The sequence below is a fragment of the Nerophis lumbriciformis genome, linkage group LG09 (genome assembly GCF_033978685.3).
Source record: "Nerophis lumbriciformis linkage group LG09, RoL_Nlum_v2.1, whole genome shotgun sequence".
Classification (NCBI taxonomy): Eukaryota; Metazoa; Chordata; class Actinopteri; order Syngnathiformes; family Syngnathidae; genus Nerophis; species Nerophis lumbriciformis.
Genome location: NC_084556.2, coordinates 21,614,786 through 21,637,617, shown reverse-complemented (window position 1 = coordinate 21,637,617; position 22,832 = coordinate 21,614,786). Strand labels below are relative to the sequence as shown.

At 38.7% G+C, this 22,832-nt stretch overlaps 1 protein-coding gene across 1 annotated transcript in view; it reads left to right on the top strand.

Moving 5' to 3' along the window:
• Positions 1 to 2,889: 2,889 nt before the first annotated feature.
• slc12a9 (solute carrier family 12 member 9) overlaps positions 2,890 to 22,832 on the top strand; it is a 30,408-nt gene continuing 10,465 nt past the window's right edge. Inside the window, exons 1-13 of the mRNA XM_061962257.2 lie at positions 2,890 to 3,143; positions 9,407 to 9,634; positions 9,717 to 9,851; positions 9,940 to 10,077; positions 14,088 to 14,390; positions 14,456 to 14,563; positions 14,960 to 15,071; positions 17,844 to 18,001; positions 18,070 to 18,152; positions 18,228 to 18,352; positions 20,260 to 20,452; positions 20,523 to 20,697; positions 21,349 to 21,495. Coding sequence (XP_061818241.1) covers positions 9,430 to 9,634; positions 9,717 to 9,851; positions 9,940 to 10,077; positions 14,088 to 14,390; positions 14,456 to 14,563; positions 14,960 to 15,071; positions 17,844 to 18,001; positions 18,070 to 18,152; positions 18,228 to 18,352; positions 20,260 to 20,452; positions 20,523 to 20,697; positions 21,349 to 21,495 — 1,882 coding nt within the window. The 5' untranslated portion in view covers positions 2,890 to 3,143; positions 9,407 to 9,429. The remainder of the gene's footprint in view (positions 3,144 to 9,406; positions 9,635 to 9,716; positions 9,852 to 9,939; positions 10,078 to 14,087; positions 14,391 to 14,455; positions 14,564 to 14,959; positions 15,072 to 17,843; positions 18,002 to 18,069; positions 18,153 to 18,227; positions 18,353 to 20,259; positions 20,453 to 20,522; positions 20,698 to 21,348; positions 21,496 to 22,832) is intronic.

Here is a 22,832-nt window from a genome sequence, read left to right as displayed (position 1 = left end):
ACTTGTCCAGGGTGCACCCCGCCTTCCGCCCGAGTGCAGCTGGGATAGGCTCCAGCACCCCCTGTGACCCAGAGAAGGACAAGCAGTAGCAAATGGATGGATGGATGATTCTTTGGCGTACCACTAGATGGATCCCTCACAGTTTGAGAATCACTGTTTTACAGTAATGATAATAGCTTGTGATTGACTTCCGGCGTCAAGAATGTCAGCTCCACCACCCACACTGGTGAACATCCAATGATCAAGCAGATAAATATTGGACTCATTTAAATACCTGTGGGTGTTCACCTCAACAACAAATGGGATTGGACTCACAATTCAAACGCTGTGTGCAAGAAGGGTCAAAGTCGCCTAAGGGACTTGAAGAGACTGAGGTCCTTCGGCGTTTGTGGGTCACTGCTGCGCACCTTTTATGACACTGTAGTAGCTTCTGCGGTTTTCTAAGCCGTCGTTTGTTCAGGTAGAGGAAGCACGGTCCGAGACAGGAACAGACTTAATAAACTGCCTAAGAGAGCTGACTATCCTGAGCATATAGGCGTCGATCCCGAGCACCAACAGACAATGCCGAGCACCCATGTGGGATTGATGGCAAATTCTTTCTCGCCAACAAGCAAAAACCACGCATTCTCAGAAAAGTAGCATCAGATTTACCGACAGTCCGAGCACCCACTGGCAGACCGGCGCCTATGATCCTGACTGTCTTATGGCTGCACACTAGACAGCATTGAGTAGGTGGCCGGCAGACAAAGTTGACATCTCTAATGTACAATCCCTCTCACCCCATACACGGCACCATGGAGGCCCTGAGTATCTCCCAACTAGCTCCTTCAGCATTAGACTGTTACATCCACAGTGCAAGAAGGAGCACTACCACGGGTTCTTTCTACCAGCAGCCATTAGACTTTACAACACACTTGTGTGAGAATTGTGATCTTTGTGTGCAATACAAGTGTTAAGATTGTGTTTTTTGTTTTGTTCTATATATACATAGTGCGCAATATGTGTTATTTATTACACATTTTTAGTTTTTCATTAGGCAGTGCAAGTTTATTTATAAGGCACAAATCTTCACAAGGCAATTAAAAGTGCTTTACAGAAAATTACAAGACGGCAAAAATGAAAATATAAAATAAACATACAAATAATCATCATTTAAATTAAAATCAGGACAAATTAAATTATAAAAATCATAATTCAAACAAACAAACAAACAAACAAACAAATGGTGTAGGTCAGTGATTTTCAAATTGGGGTACACAGGCTCTATCTAGTGTTACGCCAAAGAATCACTTGATTAAAGTACAGAGTTTTATTTTCCCATATTCAAACACGGTGTTACTGTTCAAACTGTATGTAATGTTACAGTTACCAAAATATTAAAGATACTTGTTACATTACACCCCTGCCTTGTTTTTTTTAATGAATATATAGCCCTACTATGCTACTGTATTGCAATGTTGGTACTTGGAGAGCCAAGTGTTTTTTGAGGTGGTACTTGCTGAAAAAATATTGAGAACCACTGGTGTAGATAAAAAAAAAAAAAACTTTCAGTTGATATATGCACAATTAAATAAACGTTTTTTTTCAGCCTGGATTTGAGGCCTGTCTCACATCTTCTGGAAGACTATTTCATATTTTATGAGCATAAAACTGAAATGCAGCCTCACCATGTTCGATCCTGACTCTAGACACCAGCAGGAGACCACTTCATTACGTTTTATTTCTGTTACTGTATGTAAAAACCTGCACTGCAGCCATATCTTTTCCCAATTGTGGAATTGAATAAAAGGTTATCTATCTATTAGGGCTGTGAATATTTGGGTGTCCCACGATTCGATTCAATATCGATTCTTGGGGTCACGATTCGATTCAAAATCGATTTTTTTCCCCAATAGAACACGATTCTCTATTCAAAAACGATTTTTTTTCCCGATTCAAAACAATTCTCTATTCTACTACTCTGACATGCAAGCAGAGTAGTAGATTTTTGTAAAAAGCATTTATAATTGTAAAGGACAATGTTTTATCAACTGATTGCAATAATGTAAATTTGTTTTAACTATTAAATGAACCAAAAATATGACTTATTTGATCTTTGTGAATATATTGGACACAGTGTGTTGTCAAGCTTATTGAGATGCGATGCAAGTGTAAGCCACTGTGAGACTATTGTTCATTTTGTAATTTTTTTTTTATAAATGTCTAATGATAATGTCAATGAGGGATTTTTAATCACTGCTATGTTGAAATTGTAACTAATATTGATACTGTTGTTGATAATATTCATTTTTGTTTCACTGCTTTTGGTTTGTTCTGTGTCGTGTTTTTGTCTCCTGTCAAATGCTCTGTTTTTTGCAGTTCTGAGTGTTGCTGGGTCGGGTTTGGTTTTGGAATTGGATTGCATTGTTAGGTATTACTGTGTATTGTTTTGTTGGATTGATTAATTGAAAAAATATATATATATATTTTTTAAATACAAATAAAAAAAATCGATTTTTTAAAAATGAGAATCGATTCGGAATAGCACAGCGTGAGAATCGCGATTCAAATTTGAATCGATGTTTTCCCACACCCCTACTATCTATCCGTCCATACATCTATCTATCTTTGTAAAGCTCTGTTGTCAAGCAACAGCGCCTCCTGGTGCGTAAAAACCACATTGCAAGGCCAATACATTAAGCAGTTCAACTCTACAAACATAATATGAACACTTATGTTGGAATACAAATTATAAGGCACAAATGTAAGCAAAGTAAATGTGTAAACAAATGATTACATAAAGACAAATAAAAAACGGAGAGAAGAGGAGGAAGAAGAAGGGGCGCGGCTATTATTGTATATGTTTGCCCCGCCCCTTTTAAGAGTCACATGGTGGTTTTTCCGCTTTCCCATGACACTTCAGAGCAAATAATCGCTGAACGAGGCGTGCCATGCCGCCTTGTTGTCATTGGTCATCTTCCTCTGGCCACAGCTATCGGCACCGGGAACTACTCGGCGCCGACCACCGGCCTGGGACAGCCGAGGCAGCGGCGGCCATCACCACCGAGTACCGTGGACGTGAAAGCGGACATATTAAACACGACTACGGAGTTGACCAGAAGCAGGAAGTGGGGGACTATATAGTTTGTCAACGAGCGGCAGTGGTGAGTTTAAGAGTCCATATTGTGGTTTAGCTTGATAAAAGCTGCAGGAGTCTATACATACGTTCATTCAGATGTGTACATTTATTGTTTTGTGTTTCATTTTCGAAGGTGCGTTGCTTTATCGTTACGGTGTGTGCCGCCGACGAGGCAGGTCGGGTGGCTACTCTCGCTTACTTGCTACAAAACATAACACTAGTAGATGAGCTGTTTTCTCGTTATATATTTTAGTGAGTTCGTTATTTGGCGTGACTGAAGATTTATGTTGAAACGTAACTGTACTCCAAATGGACACAGAGACCATCAGATGGCCGCTTAAGATGGTTACTGGCAGCACGCAGCAACATCTGGAATGGACGACAGCCTTTATTTTTAGTACGAGCAACAACGCAGAAAAGGAACATTAAATATTAATCAGATTTAAATTGAGCATTTTTGTCTTTTTTTCTTGCATTTTCCAATTGGCCAACCGGTGTGACTGCAATATAGACAACTTTGCCACAACCTGCACAACTATAAATCAGTGTATATTTTTGGTCATTCAATTTTCTTTTCATCAATGGAAATTGAAAAACAAAAACAATTGGTTTATTTGAATTTCATTTTAAAATGCAATAAATAAAATAAAATAACTTGCGTTCTTTTTTTGATGCCAAAAAGCAATAACTATATAAAAAAATGGTTTGATTTTCAATTTGTATTTTATATGAACAAAAATCCCCAAGAAACAGAAACGGGATGTTTCAAAACTAATATTATTTTCAAAATAATAGCTGGAAAATCACAATGGTACTCATTTCTACAAGCAAACTGAAAAACAGATCAAAACTGACTTTTTTTTTCATATTCCGACACCGAAACCACAAGTAGTAATTTCAAAAGACAGGACCGCGGAGTGGCCTGTGATACTGTAATAAATTGCTGTATTGTATAGTCCAGGGGTCTGCAACCCGTGGCCCTGGAGCCACATGTGGCTCTTCTGCCTCCTTGTTGTGACTCCCTCAGATTTGGTTTAGGCATTGCAATTTTATAAAGAGTTCCATATTTTCCAATAGACTGTGAGACCATGATTGCACACAGGCTGAGTTCTAAGGAGCCAGAAAAGTAAAAGAGAATGGAAGCCTGTGTGTTCACTTCAGCTTCTCGAATATGCAACCCCTTCTGTAAGCTAACCCCAAAGACTTGCCAAAAAAAGAAAATAGGAAAGGGAGAGGTTTAATTTCACATAGAGACATGGTTTTTCTGTTGCACTCGATGGAAAAAAACGATGAAAACTATTATAACCTTTATAAGCTGTGTTACGTTTTACTGCTCTATACTATTTTTCTTCAGTGGAAGAGGCCGCAAAATGTTTTGATACTAAATGTCGTAGACCCTTGATGCAGTGCTTGATCAAATCATTTTCAGCCTCCACTTTCATGTGACGTGCGTAGAGATTTCTGAAGATGTCAGTCCTTATTTTACCATGTTTAAAATAGTTTCTGTGTAGGGTTCCAAATAATATTAGCCAGACACACAGATACTACGTAGTATCCCCGCTTTTATTTTGAAAAGAAAAACTTACAGTATCAGAATATGAAAAAAACATTTGTTTTGGTCTGTTTTTCCATATCTCTTTACTAGGCATGTAAATGTGTGTTACATGAAATATACAATGAAAATCAAACTGTTTTTTATATGTAGTTATAGCTCTTCAAAACCAAAAAAGAACAACTTTTCTTTTTTTGTTTTTTAAAAGTGAAATTCAAATAAACCAGTCGTTTTTTGGTTTGCCATTTCCATTAATGAAACGAAAATGAAATGACCAAAACATACACTTTCCCTGTGGGGTAAATACTTGGCCTTTTTACCACCCTTAGGATTCTACAAAAATAACGCTTTGTTCGAAAATGTCTATAACATGTTAAAGAACATCACATGTTTACACTTGCACAATTCAACATGGAAGAAGCGTAGTCCCTTGGCTGAGTCTTTCCTCTGTTCGTGTTTGATCATTTTCTAATAGGGAAAGAAAATAATATGAGATTGAAATAATGTGATAATGGAGTGTATAGAGATTGTGGATAGCAAGGAAAGAAATTAATTGATTTACATGGACCCCGACTTAAACAAGTTGAAAAACTTATTCGGGTGTTACCATTTAGTGGTCCATTGTACGGAATATGTACTGTACTGTACAATCTACTAATAAAAGTTTCAATCAATCAATCAATCAATAAAGGATTAAAAACTGACAGAAAGTGTACAATGAACAAATAACAAATATTATGTCAAGTATTGTGGTTGTAGTTTGCACTATAGTTTAAGTTTTTCTAGTATGTATATTTACACAGAATGTTTTTTACGGTTTTACTTATTGAAATGTGACACTTTCTTCCTTTCTTTCACACACTGAGTGAACTTAAGGTAAACATGTACCATGTACTGTGGAAATAATTCATATATATATATATATATATTTATTTAATAATTATTATTTATAAATCAAGGGTTGGAATTGGGGGTTAAATCACCAAAAATTATTCACCTAGTGTGTGTGTGTGTGACAATTATTGATACTTTAACTTTAACTTTAATAATTATCAGTAAAAGACAAGAAGGGGTAGGATTAAATAAAGCCTACATCTTTTCAGATATGTTGAATTGTGCAAATGTAACCATATGATGGTCTTTGATGTAGTTTGTTACATTACTGAAACAAATAAATCATAACCAGAGTTTCCTTAAAACACATAATATGATGCCGTTCCAGTTCTGTGTTTATGACCATGCTTTATTTTGATTAGTTTTATACTGGAGTTTAATGTCAAATTAGAGGGTGTACAGTAAGTGCCATTGATGATGGATGTCTGTGTGAAGAACACAACGGCTGTTGTGTATTTAAAAAAATATGTCTAACAATCGCACACAACAAGAGGCTATTGTTTCAGTTTTTGTTATCACCAGGTGGGACTTTTACTTAATGATCTGCAATAGTAATATTATTTTCCATATTGTCAGTTCATCCCGTTGAGTATTTGCAAGGGAAACAATGCATATGCACCAAATGAGCAGTTACTGTTTGAACAAAGACTAAGTTAGGAGAGAGGCAGTTTTGTTATTGAAGAAATTAGGCCGCTTGCATTCACACCACGTTGTTCCTCTTGCTGTTTTAGCAACAGGAAGAAGATAACGAGTTTTGAGGAAATTTCCAGTCAGTAAAAATATGAAGGAAAAAGTACTGTGTTTTTTTTTTTTAGTTTGAAGTGTGTGTCAAGTCAGACAAGCAAGTGTGAGTCAGCTGGCTCCAAATACTAAACAGAGGTGTGAGCAGCTTTTATTAAACGTAGAGTGCCGGCAAACATCACAGGCTGGGCATTCCTGCTACTGTACTGTGTCATCGTTTGAACTTTGCTGCGCTCTACGCAAAAAACAAAATAGGTAGAACATGGAAATTGTCAGCCGTCAAAAGTAATGTGATGCATCAGGCTATGTGTTAGTATCAGTTGACTGCTCTGTCAGGCTGTTTATGATTTTGCCAATTAGATTTGCTGCATTTCACTATGCTCAGATGACCCTTTTACAATAATACATTAGTCTCATAGTGTTTCGTAACACATTGCTACGGTGAGGATGTTGATTAGCATTTTCAGGAACATGTGAGTGCTTGGCACATGAAATTTCCTTGTGTTTGTGCAATGACAATAAAGTATGGGGAGCCGTCAGGGACATTATTCAGAATTACCTCTCACTCATACTACTAATTCTGAATAATGTCCCTAATGGCTCCTCATAATGAAGTGCTTCTTCTTCTTCTTCTTCTTCTTCTTCTTCTTGGCTTGGACAATAATAACTTCATTGCATGTAGTGTGTACTGTAGTTGTTATGCGACTGTTTTAGGAACTAAATCTGACTACAATTGTTTTTGTCTAATAACCAGCCATACTGTTTTGAGCTTTTTTTTTTCTACATAAAATAAAATAAACAAAATATGAACCCTTTGGCCTCAAGAAATGTGTATTCGATTACATTTAAAGGAAATCAACAATAAATAATTGTTTTTTTCTGGGCGATACCGATCACTATAATAACTTATTCATATGTATTAATTTTTAAGTTTAGATTTAACTGTAGTTTGTGCACATCTTTCTTTGAGGCTAGTAGTGATGTACGATACCACTGATTTTCTTTCTGATACGATACCTAGTGAAATTCAGGCTGGTATCGGCTATACCAATCCGATACTTTTTGCAAATATACCTAATGTGTCTTCTGAAATTTAAAAAGTTGTGTATTTCAAATAACATAACTCAAAATGTACTTTAAATATAAACAACGTTTAGTTAGTTAAAGGGGCTGTTTGCATATACACAGATGCCCAGAGGTGGCAACTTTCCAATGTATTTTACACAGTATATCCCGCCCTCTCACAGCTTCTCGTACGTAATGACGTAAATACTGGGGGTGTGGGAAAAATCGATTCGAATTCAAATCGCCATTCTCACGTTGTACGATTCAGTATCGATTCTAATTTTCAAAAATCGATTTTATTTTTTTAAATTTTTAAATTTTTTACATTTTATTTTTTAAATTTTTTATTAATCAATCCAACAAAACAATACACAGCAATACCATAACAATGCTATCCAATTCCAAAACCAAACCCGACCCAGCAACACTCAGAACAGCAATAAACAGAGCAATTGAGAGGACACACAAACACGACAAAGAACAATCCAAAAGTAGTGAAACAAAAATGAATATTTTCAACAACAGTATCAATATTAGTTACAATTTCGACATAGCAGTGATTAAAAATCCATCATTGACATAATCATTAGACATTTATAAAAATAAATAAAAATATAAAATAAAAATGAACAATAGTGTCACAGTGGCTTACACTTGCATCACATCTCATAAGCTTGACAACACACTGTGTCCAATATTTTCACAAAGATAAAATAAGTCATATTTTTGGTTCATTTAATAGTTTACATAAATTTACATTATTGCAATCAGTTGATAAAACATTGTCCTTTACAATTATAAAAGCTTTTTACAAAAATCTACTACTCTGCTTTCATGTCAGCAGACTGGGGTAGATCCTGCTGAAATCCTATGTATTGAATGAATAGAGAATCGCTTTGAATCGGAAAAATATCGTTTTTGAATCGAGAATCGCGTTGAATCGAAAAAAATAATCGATTTATAATCGAATCGTGACCCCAAGAATCGATATTGAATCGAATCGTGGGACACCCAAAGATTCGCAGCCCTAGTAAATACATACGTACGTAACACATGCACGCGCATTAGCTTTAGGTGTTGTTAGATAATAATAGCAATTTGGAGAGCAAGCTTTAGCTGTATATTCTATCATAACAACATGACTGCAAATTGTTCCTTGCTTCTTTTGGACTGCATTTATATGTGTGCGCAGGCTCCCTGCACATACTCGTTGTTGAGACCGGGTGAGTGACCTCCGTAAACACCAATAATTTTTTTCGGGTTAGTAAAAATCTTAATTACTTAAACTTTGTAATTGTGAAAAATTTAGGGAATTGTCAAACAAATGTGTTCTGTTAAACCACTACTGGTATCAAAAGGTTGCCAGTGGTGTTCTTGTTATATTTAACATAAAAATGTTACTGTGAGGAAGTTGCAAACAGCACCTTTAAGTAAAAAAACAAAATAATACTAATTTGATTGGAAGAATGACAAAATTCATGAAAAACATTGCTGAATATGTAACTGAATATTGATATTTTCGTACAGGCAGGATTTTTAAAACTAATGTTTAAAACAATAAAAGCTTCGCCATTAAAACAGATTAAATACTAAGACTAAAACACTATCCGTGATGTATTAGAAACACAAAACATGGCAAATAGTGTTTTTTCTAACAGCGTGTATTTATTTTAGTTAATAAAAAATAATCGTTCAGTCAAAATATTTTAGTGTTTGTCTGTCTAAGTACTTTTTAGCACAATACTGTAATGATCATGATAACTGTGATATGACATTTTCATATTGTTACATCCTTACTAAAGTTCTATGTCATCATTTTACTGTTTAATTTTTCTAAAATTGCACTATACTAACTTTTTGCTTATAACCAACTAAAGTTAACATGTCCATGAAAGTACCAAATTGAAAGTGATTTGACCTCAAATGTTTTTGTGAGATCGGGGACCCTGACCTGCAACTTGCACCAAAATTGGAAGACAGTAAATCCTCATTTAGGATATGTGGCAGATGTTTCAAAGTAGATATCTGTTTCACAGGGCAAACTAAGGAAGCAGCAGTCATGTCCAACGAACGCACGCCCCTCATTACTTCAGGGATGTGTGGTCTGACGGTGGCAGCAGCAACATGCGGCGCCGTAGGGGACACGTCCCCCGACTCCAGCTCTGGCACACACAGCAAAGAGCCTCGGAAGCTCAACACCTTTTTCGGGGTGATGGTGCCGACCATCCTCTCCATGTTCAGTATCGTATTGTTCCTGAGAACAGGTGAGTGATGCATATTTAAAGGTACGATAACGGTTCAGTGTTTATGTAAATGAGCTTACGCTGGCATGATCTCATTTTGCAGGGTTTGTTGTTGGCCACGCTGGTCTCCTGGAAGGTCTCCTGATGGTGGTTGTAGCCTACACCATCATAACGCTCACCATCTTGTCTATCTGTGCCATTTCCACCAACGGGGCCATACAAGGCGGTGGTGCCTACTGTATCTTAACCAGTGCCTTCACTAATGTGGAGTATATGCATTTTTCTAGTCTTACAATACGTGAAAAAAAACCTTGACTATTCAACAGACATGATCAGTCGATCCCTGGGACCTGAGTTTGGAGGAAGCATTGGTTTGATGTTCTTCTTGGCCAAAGTGTTTGCGTGTGGAGAATATGTTCTTGGTCTTGTGGAGGCTATACTTGACGTCTTTGGCGTGGATGCTGGTAAGTTTATTTGATGTGTAACCGACCTTAACCGTGGACGGTTACTTGAAATATGGCACAGGTTGCTATAAGGTCAGTGATCAGTTCAACGCATACGTCAGTGCAAAGATGAGCGAGGACTACACCCAGACTCGACTTAAGTTAAAACCGTTACCTAGTTTTGAACAAATAAATGACATGCATTCAAATAAAACATTACAAACATTTTCCTGGATGACATTCTGACAATATAATTGCATTTGTGTCCAAATGTTGGGCTCTTTTTTAAGTTATTTAAATTATGGAAGCGAGTAATAACTTGTGACTATTAATCATGGTTAATCCAAATCAAAAAGTGTTAATAAGATGATTAAAAACATTTATTATTTGAACAGTCTCAAGTACAGTACCCTTTTCACAAAAACAAAAGGCGGAGTAGAAGTTGTGAAGTGAAGTGAATTATGTTTCATTAGCGCTTTTCTCTAGTGACTCAAAGTGCTTTACATAGTGAAACCCAATATCTAAGTTACATTTAAACCAGTGTGGGTGGCACTGGGAGCAGGTGGGTAAAGTGTCTTGCTCAAGGACACAACGGCAGTGACTAGGATGGCGGAAGCGGGGATCGAACCTGGAACCCCTTAAGTTGCTGGCACGGCCACTCTACCAACCGAGCTATACCGCCCTTATGTTATGAGCTACAGTTATTCACATTTAAAACCTCAAGTTTAAAAAATAAATTACCTCCGGGCTAAGGATTCTTGCAGGGTGAGCATCATGTTGCTTAGAAAACCCCCTCCGAAGGTTCAAACACACAAGTATTGACTCACTAATTTTCCCAGCCTAGAGAACCTCACTTAATTAGTCACATCAGGGAGGAGCAATATGTTCTAAAATCTATATTACAATACATTTGTAAGGGGATTCATATGGGCCCATTTGTCGCACATGACACATGAAACATGACCAATTGGGGGGTGCACTATCTACTTTAGCCGCCAGATGGCAGTAGAGTGTTGAATATCTTTAAACGTGTTTTGTGGCAATTCCAACTTTGACCACAGCGTCATTTGCTATATAGAGTGGCGCTTTCCATCATTTTCAGTATACTGCATTGCAAAATGTATATATACTCAGAAGCCTTGGAATGGTTGTCCGTGTTTGGGGGCTGCATCTGGCCCCTGGAGGTTTGATGTGGCAGGATAATAGCTTGCGGGTTACAGCCAGCTTGCCGGGGCTGCAGAAGCCGGCTCGAGTAGCAGCAAGGTTGACAGTGCACTCACGAGTAACCCCCCACCTTTCTCTCATGCAAGATCCACCCACGAATGGGGCCATATGAATTCCTTCCCTAATGTATACAGTATATTGCAGCCGTAACAATATATATCACGATATGTTATTTGGCATATGAATGATAATAGAACCATTTTAAAGTGAGGTAAAAATGCTCCTAATTTGGCTGTTGATGCATGCGGTAACAAATGGTGTCATTTACTGTTATAGATTGATAACTGTTCTTAATGTACTTGCTAATTTACTGATAATAACTGCTTCCTCTCTGCTGTAACACAGATCCATCTACACTTTTGTTCAAATGTAATAAGCACTAGGGCTGTGAATCTTTGGGTGTCGCACGATTCGATTCAATATCGATTCTTGGGGTCACGATTCGATTCAAAATCGATTTTTTTTTTTATTCAACACAATTCTTGATTCAAAAACAATTTTTTTCCCGATTCAAAACGATTCTCTATTCATTAAATACATAGGATTTCAGCAGGATCTACCTCAGTCTGCTGACATGCAAGCAGAGTAGTGGATTTTTGTAAAAAAGCTTTTATAATTGTAAAGGACAATGTTTTATCAACTGATTGCAATAATGTCAATTTGTTTTAACTATTAAATGAACCAAAAATATGACTTATTTTATCTTTGTGAAAATATTGGACACAGTGTGTTGTCAAGCTTATGAGATGCGATGCAAGTGTAAGCCACTGTGACACTATTGTTCTTTTTTTTTTTTTTTTTTTTATAAATGTCTAATGATAATGTCAAAGAGGGATTTTTAATCACTGCTATGTTGAAATTGTAACTAATACTGATGCTGTTGTTGATAATATTCATTTTTGTTTCACTACTTTTGGTTTGTTCTGTGTCGTGTTTGTGTCTCCTCTTGATTGCTCTGTTTATTGCAGTTCTGAGTGCTGCTGGGTCGGGTTTGATTTTGGAATTGGATTGCATTGTTATGGTATTGCTGTGTATTGTTTTGTTGGATTGATTAATTAAAAAACAACAACAACAAAAAACTAATAAAAAAATAATTAAAAAAAAAAAAAAATTTGATTTTTAAAAAATGAGAATCGATTCGGTGGGAGAGGGGTTAGTGCATCTGCCTCACAATACGAAGGTCCTGAGTAGTCTTGGGTTCAATCCCAGGCTCGGGATCTTTCTGTGTGGAGTTTGCATGTTCTCCCCGTGACTGCGTGGGTTCCCTCCGGGTACTCCGGCTTCCTCCCACTTCCAAAGACATGCACCTGGGGATAGGTTGATTGGCAACACTAAATTGGCCCTAGTGTGTGAATGTGAGTGTGAATGTTGTCTGTCTATCTGTGTTGGCCCTGCGATGAGGTGGCGACTTGTCCAGGGTGTACCCCGCCTTCCGCCCGATTGTAGCTGAGATAGGCTCCAGCGCCCCCCCGCAACCCCAAAGGGAATAAGCGGTAGAAAATGGATGGATGGATGGATTCTGAATCGTACAACGTGAGAATCGCGATTCGAATATGAATCGATTTTTTTCCCACACCCCTAATAAGCACTATTTCTTAGTTGATTGGATACTTTACAATAGTTTTTGCACTATACTACACTTTTGGGTATACTGATATTTCACATTTTCAAGATCAATGAATGATTCCATTTATGATGACAATAATTAGACAAAAGCACAGGGTATGGGTGTAACAATGTCAACTAAATATTTTAATTATTTCTTACTATTGGCTCTTACTGAAATAATTTTTGTCCTGCGTCCAGGGACTTATTTCTTGAGTTTATAACCGATAACAAAAATGACAAAAGATCTTTTGACAACAAAAAATATTTGATCCGCCTACCTTTATTTGCATTCAAGAGCTCGAGCTTAGCGGTTACCGTATCCCCCTGCAGTGTGCAGCTTAGCATGTTTATCTATTACTCGTCCTCCAGTAAGAAACATAGTTTATTTGGCGCCATGGAGGCGAAGATTAGTGACTTAAAAGCAGGAGGGACATTAGTGAGAATCCTTCAGTGTGTTGAGGACGCGTTTGTACGCTTGTCTCTGTCAAATTTGCTGGACACAGTTAGAATGTGTCATCAACTTGCATTATCACGATATGGCGATAGAATCAAATGCCTTATCGCCAGCCAAATTGACATCATTAATATATTATCTATATTGCCAAACCCTCGTCTGTGTTGTAGGTATATACAGTAATTCATTATTTACAGTAAATAGGGTTTTTGTACAACAAACTTTGCTGTCTTAAGTCAATTGCAAAATGTTTTAGTGGTTGCCAAGTACAGAATTGTATTATGCCTCCAAGATTTAGCAACCAAACAACATAACAACCTTTTATTTATTTATTTTTTATTTTTTGTCCTGTCCAGCTTCTCAGGCAAATCATATAGTTGATGTAGATGCCCATGTCGGCTGTTCAGATTTACTTTACAAAAGAGAAGTGTAGGATACTTCTCTTGTTGCCTTATTTGTATTTGACTTTATTAAATGTATTTATATTATCATTTAGTGCAGCCGGGCCAGAGCAGGAGGGGATAGAAAGAGAAAAAAAAGAAGACAGAGGGGGAAATTGTGGGGACAAGAGGGGGATTAGACAGAAAGACAAAAACAACAACAACAACAATAGAGCAACATCAGCAAATACGACATGTACAAATATGATGGTAAAAGTAATAGCAAATAAGTAGTTAGCAGTTACCTTTTATTTTTCAATGCCTCATTTCTGGCACACTTTAATGTCTTGTCTGTTTGCTTTCAGAAACATCCGTGTCCGAGGGTGTGCGCGTGCTCCCTCAAGGTTACTGGTACATCGTGCTCTACTCCTCTGTAGTCCTCCTCTTGTGTCTTCTGGTGTGTCTGGTGGGCGCCCACATCTACTCCCGCACCGCCTTCGCCATCCTGCTGCTGGTCACCGTGTCGCTGTTGTCCGTCTTTATCAGCTCTTTGGCCGTCAAACCTCTAGATTTTGTCCTCACTCACTTGGGTCCTGGCAACCAGACCCAGCGTTATAACGCCAGCTACACGGGCTTTAACCTAACAACGCTGAAGAACAACCTGGGCCGTAAGTGTTTGGCTGTACGCTGACATTTATTACTTCTTATTTAACATCACTTTTCCAACCTTTAGCTGGTTACTCGTTGGACTACAGCACCCACACTGTAATGTCCTTTGCCACCGTGTTCGCCGTCATGTTCACCAGCTGCACTGGAATTATGGCTGGAGCCAACATGTCAGGTTATAGCTTGTTACATTACACTGGATTGTGTCAAGGGTATTCATATGGCCCCATTTGTCACAATTGACCCGATACATGAAACATGACAAATTTGGTAGTGCACTATCCACCTTAACCGCCACATGGCAGTAGAGTGTTGCATGTCTTAAAAGTTGTTTGGTGGCAATTCCAACTTTGACCACAGCAGCAATTGATATGTTGAGTGTCCCTTTCCATAATTTTCAGCAAACTGTATTTCAAAATGATAACCCCCCCGTCTTCCTCTCACGCAAGATCCACCCAGGAATGGGGCCATATGAATCCCTTCCTTACTGTAGTTTCAACTTTTTAAATAAGTCTTGTGAGGTGAAATTAAACAATTTGTTCTAATGAGATGTTTGCTCTTCTCTCTGAAGGAGACCTGGAAACTCCAAGCATATCCATCCCCAAAGGTACCATCGTGGCCGTCATTTACACATTCATTGTCTACGTTCTCTTCTTCCTCCTGGTCAGCGCCACCTGTGACAGGTGGGGAACTATGGCAATGCCTATTAAATGTTGTAGATCAGTCATTCTCATCCACTGTGCCGTGGCACATCAGTGTGTCCTGAGTAATCATCAGATGCACTGTGGGGAATTATCCAATTACACTTAATTGGTCCGAAAAAAAATATAGCTAACAATTAGGGATGTAACGGTATTATTAAGACTGCGGTATTTTAGTTTCAAAGTCTTCTCAATAATACCGTGACAAGTGACGGTACCAAAGGAAAAGTTGGTGAGGGTAGTTTTTTTCTGGCGTTTTAGCGTTGGTCGGCTCTGTTACTAAACTACATCTCCCAGAATCCTTTGCGCAGCGCGGGGTTGGCAAGGCGGCCGCGTTTAACGCTGTAAGCAGGAAGTGAAGTGTGTTCGTACTCGTCGTAGATAAAAATTAATAGTTTTTTTGGACCATAAATGTTAAGTATGGGGGAAGTAGACAGCACATACCATAAGAGGGTGTAGTAGCTCTATGTTTTATTATATATATAATCCATATATATATATATGTGTATATATATATATATATATATATATATATATATATATATATATATATATATATATATAATAAACAATAATAAACTCAAGAATGGAGTGTGACTAAATTCCAAGAGTGTGAGATTATGTGTGGAAATTACTTGCTGAGTGTTATGTTGAGCGAGAGGCGGAAGTCCTGGAGGGGAAAGGCAGGCTCGAACGTCAGTGAGACCGGCAGGTTGTTGGGGGGGTATAGCGAGGCATCAACAGGTCCGTGTCCAAGCAGGGGTCGAGGATAGAGGGGGGCAGTCCGGAATCCAAAAAGAAGTCGAGGCACACAGCTCGATCACGGGAGACAAGGAATGCACTGCGGGAAACACAAAGGACATAAGACGCGGGGACTGGGAAGGCCCAAAGAGAGAGCAAGTACGCGGGAGGGGAGCCAGAGACGGGATGCTTACTACGAGGACTGAACTACGTTCCGGCACTGGATCTTCGGGTCCGCTGGTCTTTATGCTGCTTGTCTTGATTAGTCCCAGGTGCGTATATTGCAGATTGCCTGCAACTTTGCCGGCGCATGGTCGCGATGCGGAGCGAGCAGAGGCGTGTCTCGGCACGGCTGCAGCAGAGGCGTCGGTTGTGCTCTCAGCAGAAAGCATACGGGACTGCGCGTGCGCCGTGACAATAAATCTGTCCATAACTGGTTGAGTTATGTTGCTAACAAACAAGCCCAGGCCAAAACATAACCTCTTTATCGCAATAATATCGTACCATAGCCTTAATACCGTGATAATATCGTACGGTGACATTTTGAAACCGTTACTTCCCTAGTAATAATCTATTCAGCTGTACATTATGGGCCTGATCTGCTTGTGTTTGCGTGTATTAAAACATGAACAAACTTGATAGCACCCACTAAGCACTAAGCCAGTCCTTCTCAAATAGTGGGGCAGACCCCCTTGGGGGGGGGGCGCGGTGCGATGCCTGGGGGAACATGCTTTTTTTGCCGTATCAGAATATGATGAAGCTTATGTAGCATTTGGCTTCACTGTAACCACGGTGAGAGACAAGGAAAGACCGGTGTGTTTTATCCTTTAATGTAAATAGGCTTACAATGTTTTGCAGACATATAGTTATAACACTTTTTACAGACAAGTTATACTATTTAAAGTCACGGTGGAGAGTAGGGGGGCGCAAAATAATTTCTTCTTCCTAGGGGGTGCGTAACAGAACATTTTTGAGAAGGACTGCACTAAGCAAAATAGAGAGCGCAATCCATTTAGTGTGTTCGTCTTCATGTACATGCAGAATATATGCTGATTATCAGACCGCCCACAATACCAGGAGGAGGAGATTTATCATTTGTGAAAGGATTTATCAAATTTAAAACGGTTTGCGGTCTCTGTTTTTGCGTTTTTATTTAAAACATCTGAAATGTTGGTGTAAACTGGCACAGTTACATACAAATGGCTGTGAGAAAAGAGGCGATCGTGCTGCAAGGACAGGCGATTGAGAATATTTTGTCTGGACTGTCAGAAGTAAAAACACTAGACATGTTCTCTATTCAGCAATGGCAATTTTACAGCTGTTGGATGACTTAAGGAGCTAATTAAAACAAATTAAATGTATTCTTTTTGGTGTCTGCTGCCTTTTTTCCATGTTGTTTGTTTTCCCAATATGAAAAAAGTTCTTGCAACATGCATTTTCTTGCAACTGGATCTTTCCAGACGTACAATTACAACACCGCTGCGCCTCCCAAAGCGCACCTTCAGCGAGCTGAAAATAGGTTCTGTTGTCTTGATCACCCTTTACGATAGCCTAGAGAAAAGTGGCCATATTATATGATGACGATGATGCCATAAATGTGGGGCGAAATGAGTTGTCTCCATGGTGACAGTTGGTATACACACAGAGTCCTCATTTAAACAGGGCTGTCTGCACAACATTTGCACTCGTTATTAATTGTACACACAGTCCTAGCAGATCGCCCACTAATAGTACACGCTATTTACTATTTTGTAAATGAGTTTGCACTCTCTATTTAGCACTTCTTATTTGGATGTTAGTAGATTAGCCCTATGTCTTCTAGATGCAAGTGGATAAAAACACAATGATTTAGCTGCTTTGCGTAGTCGGGAATTGGGTCCTTTACAGTTTTTTAACATTTTGACCTTCATTGGTCAAAATTGATGAAGGCCAATCTCCGAAGAGCAACTCTAAATGCAATATATTTTACAGTCAATTAAAATAAAAGCATTACCAGGTTTTTTCTCTCTCTAGGACTCTGCTGATTCAAGATTATGGCTTCCTCCAAAGAATAAACATTTGGCCGCCATTTGTGACCATAGGGATATACTGTGGCGCCCTCTTCGCCGCAATGTGCTCCATGATCGGAGCATCCCGTATCCTGCACGCCCTCGCTGTGGATAAACTCTTTGGTAGAACGTTAGCTTTCCATTACTGCTGTCTTTGTCCCAGGTCTAATAAGCTGTTTCCTTTCGCTCAGGTTTGCCATTAGCCCCTGCCACCATCACAACCAGCTCAGGGAACCCATGGATGGCTGTGCTTTACACGTGGGGGCTGGCACAGGTGAGCAGGTCCCCATTGGCGTATTATACTAGTACTCATACAGCATGATAACTTGCATTGTGTGTTGTGTTACAGTGTGTGGTGTTTGCTGGTCAACTCAATGCTGTTGCCAGCTTGGTGACTGTTTTCTACTTGCTTGCCTACGCCGCACTTGACTTGGCTTGTTTGGCCCTTGAGTGGGCTTCAGCGCCAAATTTCAGGTAATCAGAAAACAAAGTGGATGACGGGGACCAAAAGGTCAGTCAGTTGAGGTTTCTCTTAGGCTTTGGCGATAAATTCATTTTATGGATTAAAGTTTTTTGTGGCAGACGATTTTAAAAAAAATCAATGTTTTTTCCTCTTGCTCAATCATACTTTTCCCCCCAGGAGCTTCCGTAGCGTCCGCTCTCCACCTTATTTTTTTGGGGGTGGAGATTCAAATACATATCAAAACATGGCTACTGCTAACGCGAACAATAGTGAGACGCTTGTTCCAAAGAAAAGAGTATTGTAGTCAGTGGCTTGAATTTGTGGCAATAGGCATGGTACAAGTGACTGCACGCTGCAACGTTAGTTTAAAATGGCAGCAGCACAACAAATCTATTTCAACATCTAAAATAGAAGCATTCATCTGAGTGGGGGAAATGCAAATGATTCAGAGGGGAACAAGGCCAAACAAAAAAGCTCCCGCTGAAAGCAGCTTACTGTGGTGAAGTCATTTACACAATATACCATGTATAATAAGAAAGAAGCACGATGGGGAACAGTCACTAAAGTGGTCGTTCTGCAAATCACTAAAAACACAGGGCCTGATCTACTAAAGGTCTGCGTGTATTAAAACTAGGGCTGTCAAATGATTAAAATATTTGATCATGATTATTCGCATTATGTTCATAGTTAACTAAAAATGAATTGCAGATAGATATTTTCTTTCATCATTAATAAGTGTACCCTAGACAGATATAGTTCAAGTTTTTAATACCATGACTAGACAATTATTTTGCTTTAATGAAATGTTTATAAACATTATGCTTTTAAAACTGCTCAACACAGAAAAGACATAAACACACTTATAATGACAATAAAAAAATACTTGCAGTGTATCTGCAGTGTCTTGCCTGATTTTGTATTTTGTAGGAATACAGAATTTGTATTCATTCCTGCTGTAGAAGCACTTGCATTCAGAGGAGAGGAGCTAAACGATGTTTAGATACCAGTTTAATAACACATTAACACATTAATAAGACAAAATGTGGATTGTTACGATCATGCTTTGTCAAAGATATTTGGTAATGTAATCCGCGATATTTATACCTGAATAAATGCTTCTAATATTCTGTACATTACATGTTGTACAAGTTAATGGTCTGCATATGACTGCATAACAATGTCTTAACCTTCTCTATTTATTAATAAAATGTAAAATGCAGCCTCTTAAACATTCTGTAACTGAGGAGTATTAACCAGAACATGCTATAAAATACTTTACACCATATTTCAGCCAGCTGGAAAAAATCCCTCCCATATTTCTCAACTGATTACAAACATTACAAAACATCTTTGACAAAGCATGACCGTATTGTATGACACTTTTATTTTGTTAATGTAGTTAAATTGGATGAAAAGTGTAACACTTTTATTTTTAAGATGGAATAGTGTGATTGGTTTGAAAAGGTGTCTTGGCATGTTTTGACAACGGAACTGACTCTTTGCAATAAAAAAAAAAATCCCCTTTCGACTTCCTGCCTACCGTATTTCATTTCTGAAACGCTTTAATGACACCCTACTAAAGCAGTCACAGTAACAATCTACTTCTTATGTTATCAAAACACCTTAACTGTTCTCTAAACACGGAAGTCTCTGAATGACACGCGCAGCAGGCATTTGCGCCAGTGAAGACAGCTCACAGAGAAATACTATTTTCTTGTCGGGAGAACAGCTTGTCATGGTTTTGGACCTGACAATTCCATAATGTACTGTTTTGCATTTCTGCTCGCTATTTTCCCACTTGTGGCTCATCAGTAACTAGTGAACGCAGCAAATTTTCCCCTGCTATGGAACGGTCCAAGGGTCAAAAAGGATGCATGTGTGTTTATCAACATTCTGTTTATATTTCTGTGTTTTACAGGCCGACCTTTCGGTTCTTCTCTTGGCACACGTGTCTGCTGGGCATCCTGAGTTGTTTAGTCATGATGTTCGTCATAAACCCCGTGTACTCATCGGGTAGCATCGTGCTCCTGTTGTTGCTGCTGCTCTTCCTCCACTTCCGTTCTCCCACCAGCAGCTGGGGCTACATCAGCCAGGCTCTCATCTTCCATCAGGTATCTACGAAGGGACCCGTCGTCTACCATGTATCTGCCTTACAGCTCTCATGCTCACCATCGGCTTTAGGTGCGCAAGTATCTGCTGATGCTGGATGTGAGGAAGGACCATGTGAAGTTCTGGAGGCCACAGGTGCTGTTAATGGTCGCCAATCCGCGATCTTCCTGCCAGCTTATCCTCTTTGTCAACCAGCTGAAAAAGGGAGGACTGTATGTGTTGGGCCACGTGCAGCTCGGGGATCTAGGTAATTGTGTGTGCATGGTCTGCAGCTAACAGTATCAACTGTTTCTTATCTTTTCCTCTTACTACACACACAATAAACACACATGCAAGCCAACTCTATGCAGACAAAAGGGTCATATTACTAATTGGTGTCATATGTTTGCATTGCTTTTTATGGCTGAATACAGTTATTTCACTTCCTGTTATTTATAAGTAAGCCAGACTGTAGATGTACTCGCCACAGCAAAGTGCCTCCAGTATGAACATATTACTGTACTAAAATCGAATTACACTATTTTACTCACTCTTTGACCTGCCCTCAAGCAAACTGTCTTGTGATGAATTATATAATTGAAAGAAGATGAGAACAAGAAATACTGTAGATGTATTTTGCCAAATCTTACAGAAATGCATTTTTTTTGTTTCATAAATCAATATTTACATTATACATTTTTTAACACAGCAAAAAATGTTTTTTTTGTGGAGGTACTGATTTCATTAGTAACCACAAATAACATTTCACAATCAATGCTATTGCTCCCTAGTGGCATTTAGGAGTGATTAAGACCTCTGCATAGAATGGAAAGTGTCCTTAGATGTCTTCAAGAAAGAATGTTGCAAGTAACATATAATAACGTGAATAATTCAGTTGATATTTTTTTCTGTTTTCAAGATTCTTTTCCGTCAGACCCTGTGCAGCAACAGTACAGCTTTTGGTTGAGTTTAGTCGACAAGCTCGGGGTGAAGGCCTTCGTAGACCTGACGCTCTCTCCGTCTGTCAGACAGGGAACGCAACATCTTCTGCGCATCACAGGTCTCGGTAAGCACGGATGTGTGTCCTCTGCTTTAGTACATCAACCGCTTGAAATAAATATGCTGCACTTTGAATACTGCCGATCAGTGATTCTCAAACTGTAGTACGTGTACCTATTGTACTACGCGGGCTTCATGTAGTGGTACGCCAAAGAATCACTTGATTCAAGGAAAGTGTTTTATTTTCCTATATTCAAACATAGTGTTACTATTCAAACTGTGTAATGTTACAGTGGCCAAAATATTAAATATACTTGTTGAATAAAACATCTGCATTGTTTTTAATGAATACCTAGGCCTACTACACTACTGTATTGTAATGTTGGTCATTATAGTGGTAATTTGAGAGCCAAGTGTTTGCTGAGGTGTTACTTGGTGTAAACAGTTTGCGAACCACTGCTGTAGATGCTTTCCTTTTCTAGTCATGTATTGAAATGCCACTTATGACTGTAATGAACTATGCCACTGGTTCTTAAATGGTTCTGCTGCACTGCCCACAGTGACCCTTTAATGACAAGCAGCAACCCAAAGGGTTGTTCGGTATACCGGTCCTAATAAAGTCCCGTGTTACTTATGAATTCAAAACTATACTATACTGCCTTTGAAAAATACCAGTACTTTTTTTCATCCGCATGCTGACGTATTGAGCTGAGGCGTATAATGTTAAGTGTGTCATCACGCACACACAGCCGAGAGTACATACAAACACACACAGCCAAGAGTACATACAAGAAAGGTGTGGAAAGGAAGAATGGCAAAAAAACAGCATATTACCGGTTGATAAAGAGGGCGTGTGAAGCACAATATGGAGATATTTGGGCTTCAAAACTATCAACAAAGATTACGCATTAAACACGTTGGCATGCAGCACGGCACGTCCGTGTTTCAAACATGCCTTTCCAAAGGTGGCATAACGTATTACAATCTTTGCTTCAAACTTGGCTAAACAATTAAATAACAAGCCATCAGATCGACATGTGATATAGTTACTCAGCTCCCATGTTGTGCACATACGTAGACGCGCACACAGCTGGTTCGCACGATGCCAATTACCGTATTTTTCGGACTATAAGTCGCAGTTTTTTTCATAGTGCGACTTATATATGTTTTTTTCCTTCTTTATTATGCATTTTCGGCAGGTGCGACATATACTCCGGTGCGACTTATACTCCGAAAAATATGGTAGTAGCACAGTCAAACCGCCCACATAGCGTAAAGTAATGCAAGTTAATTTTGTAACAAATTCTTACAATTTGTGTTTCATCTTTAACAATGTGTGTTTTACCTGCTACATGTCTTATATGTGTAATTTTAGCCGTATTGCTTTTAGTATTTACTAATGAT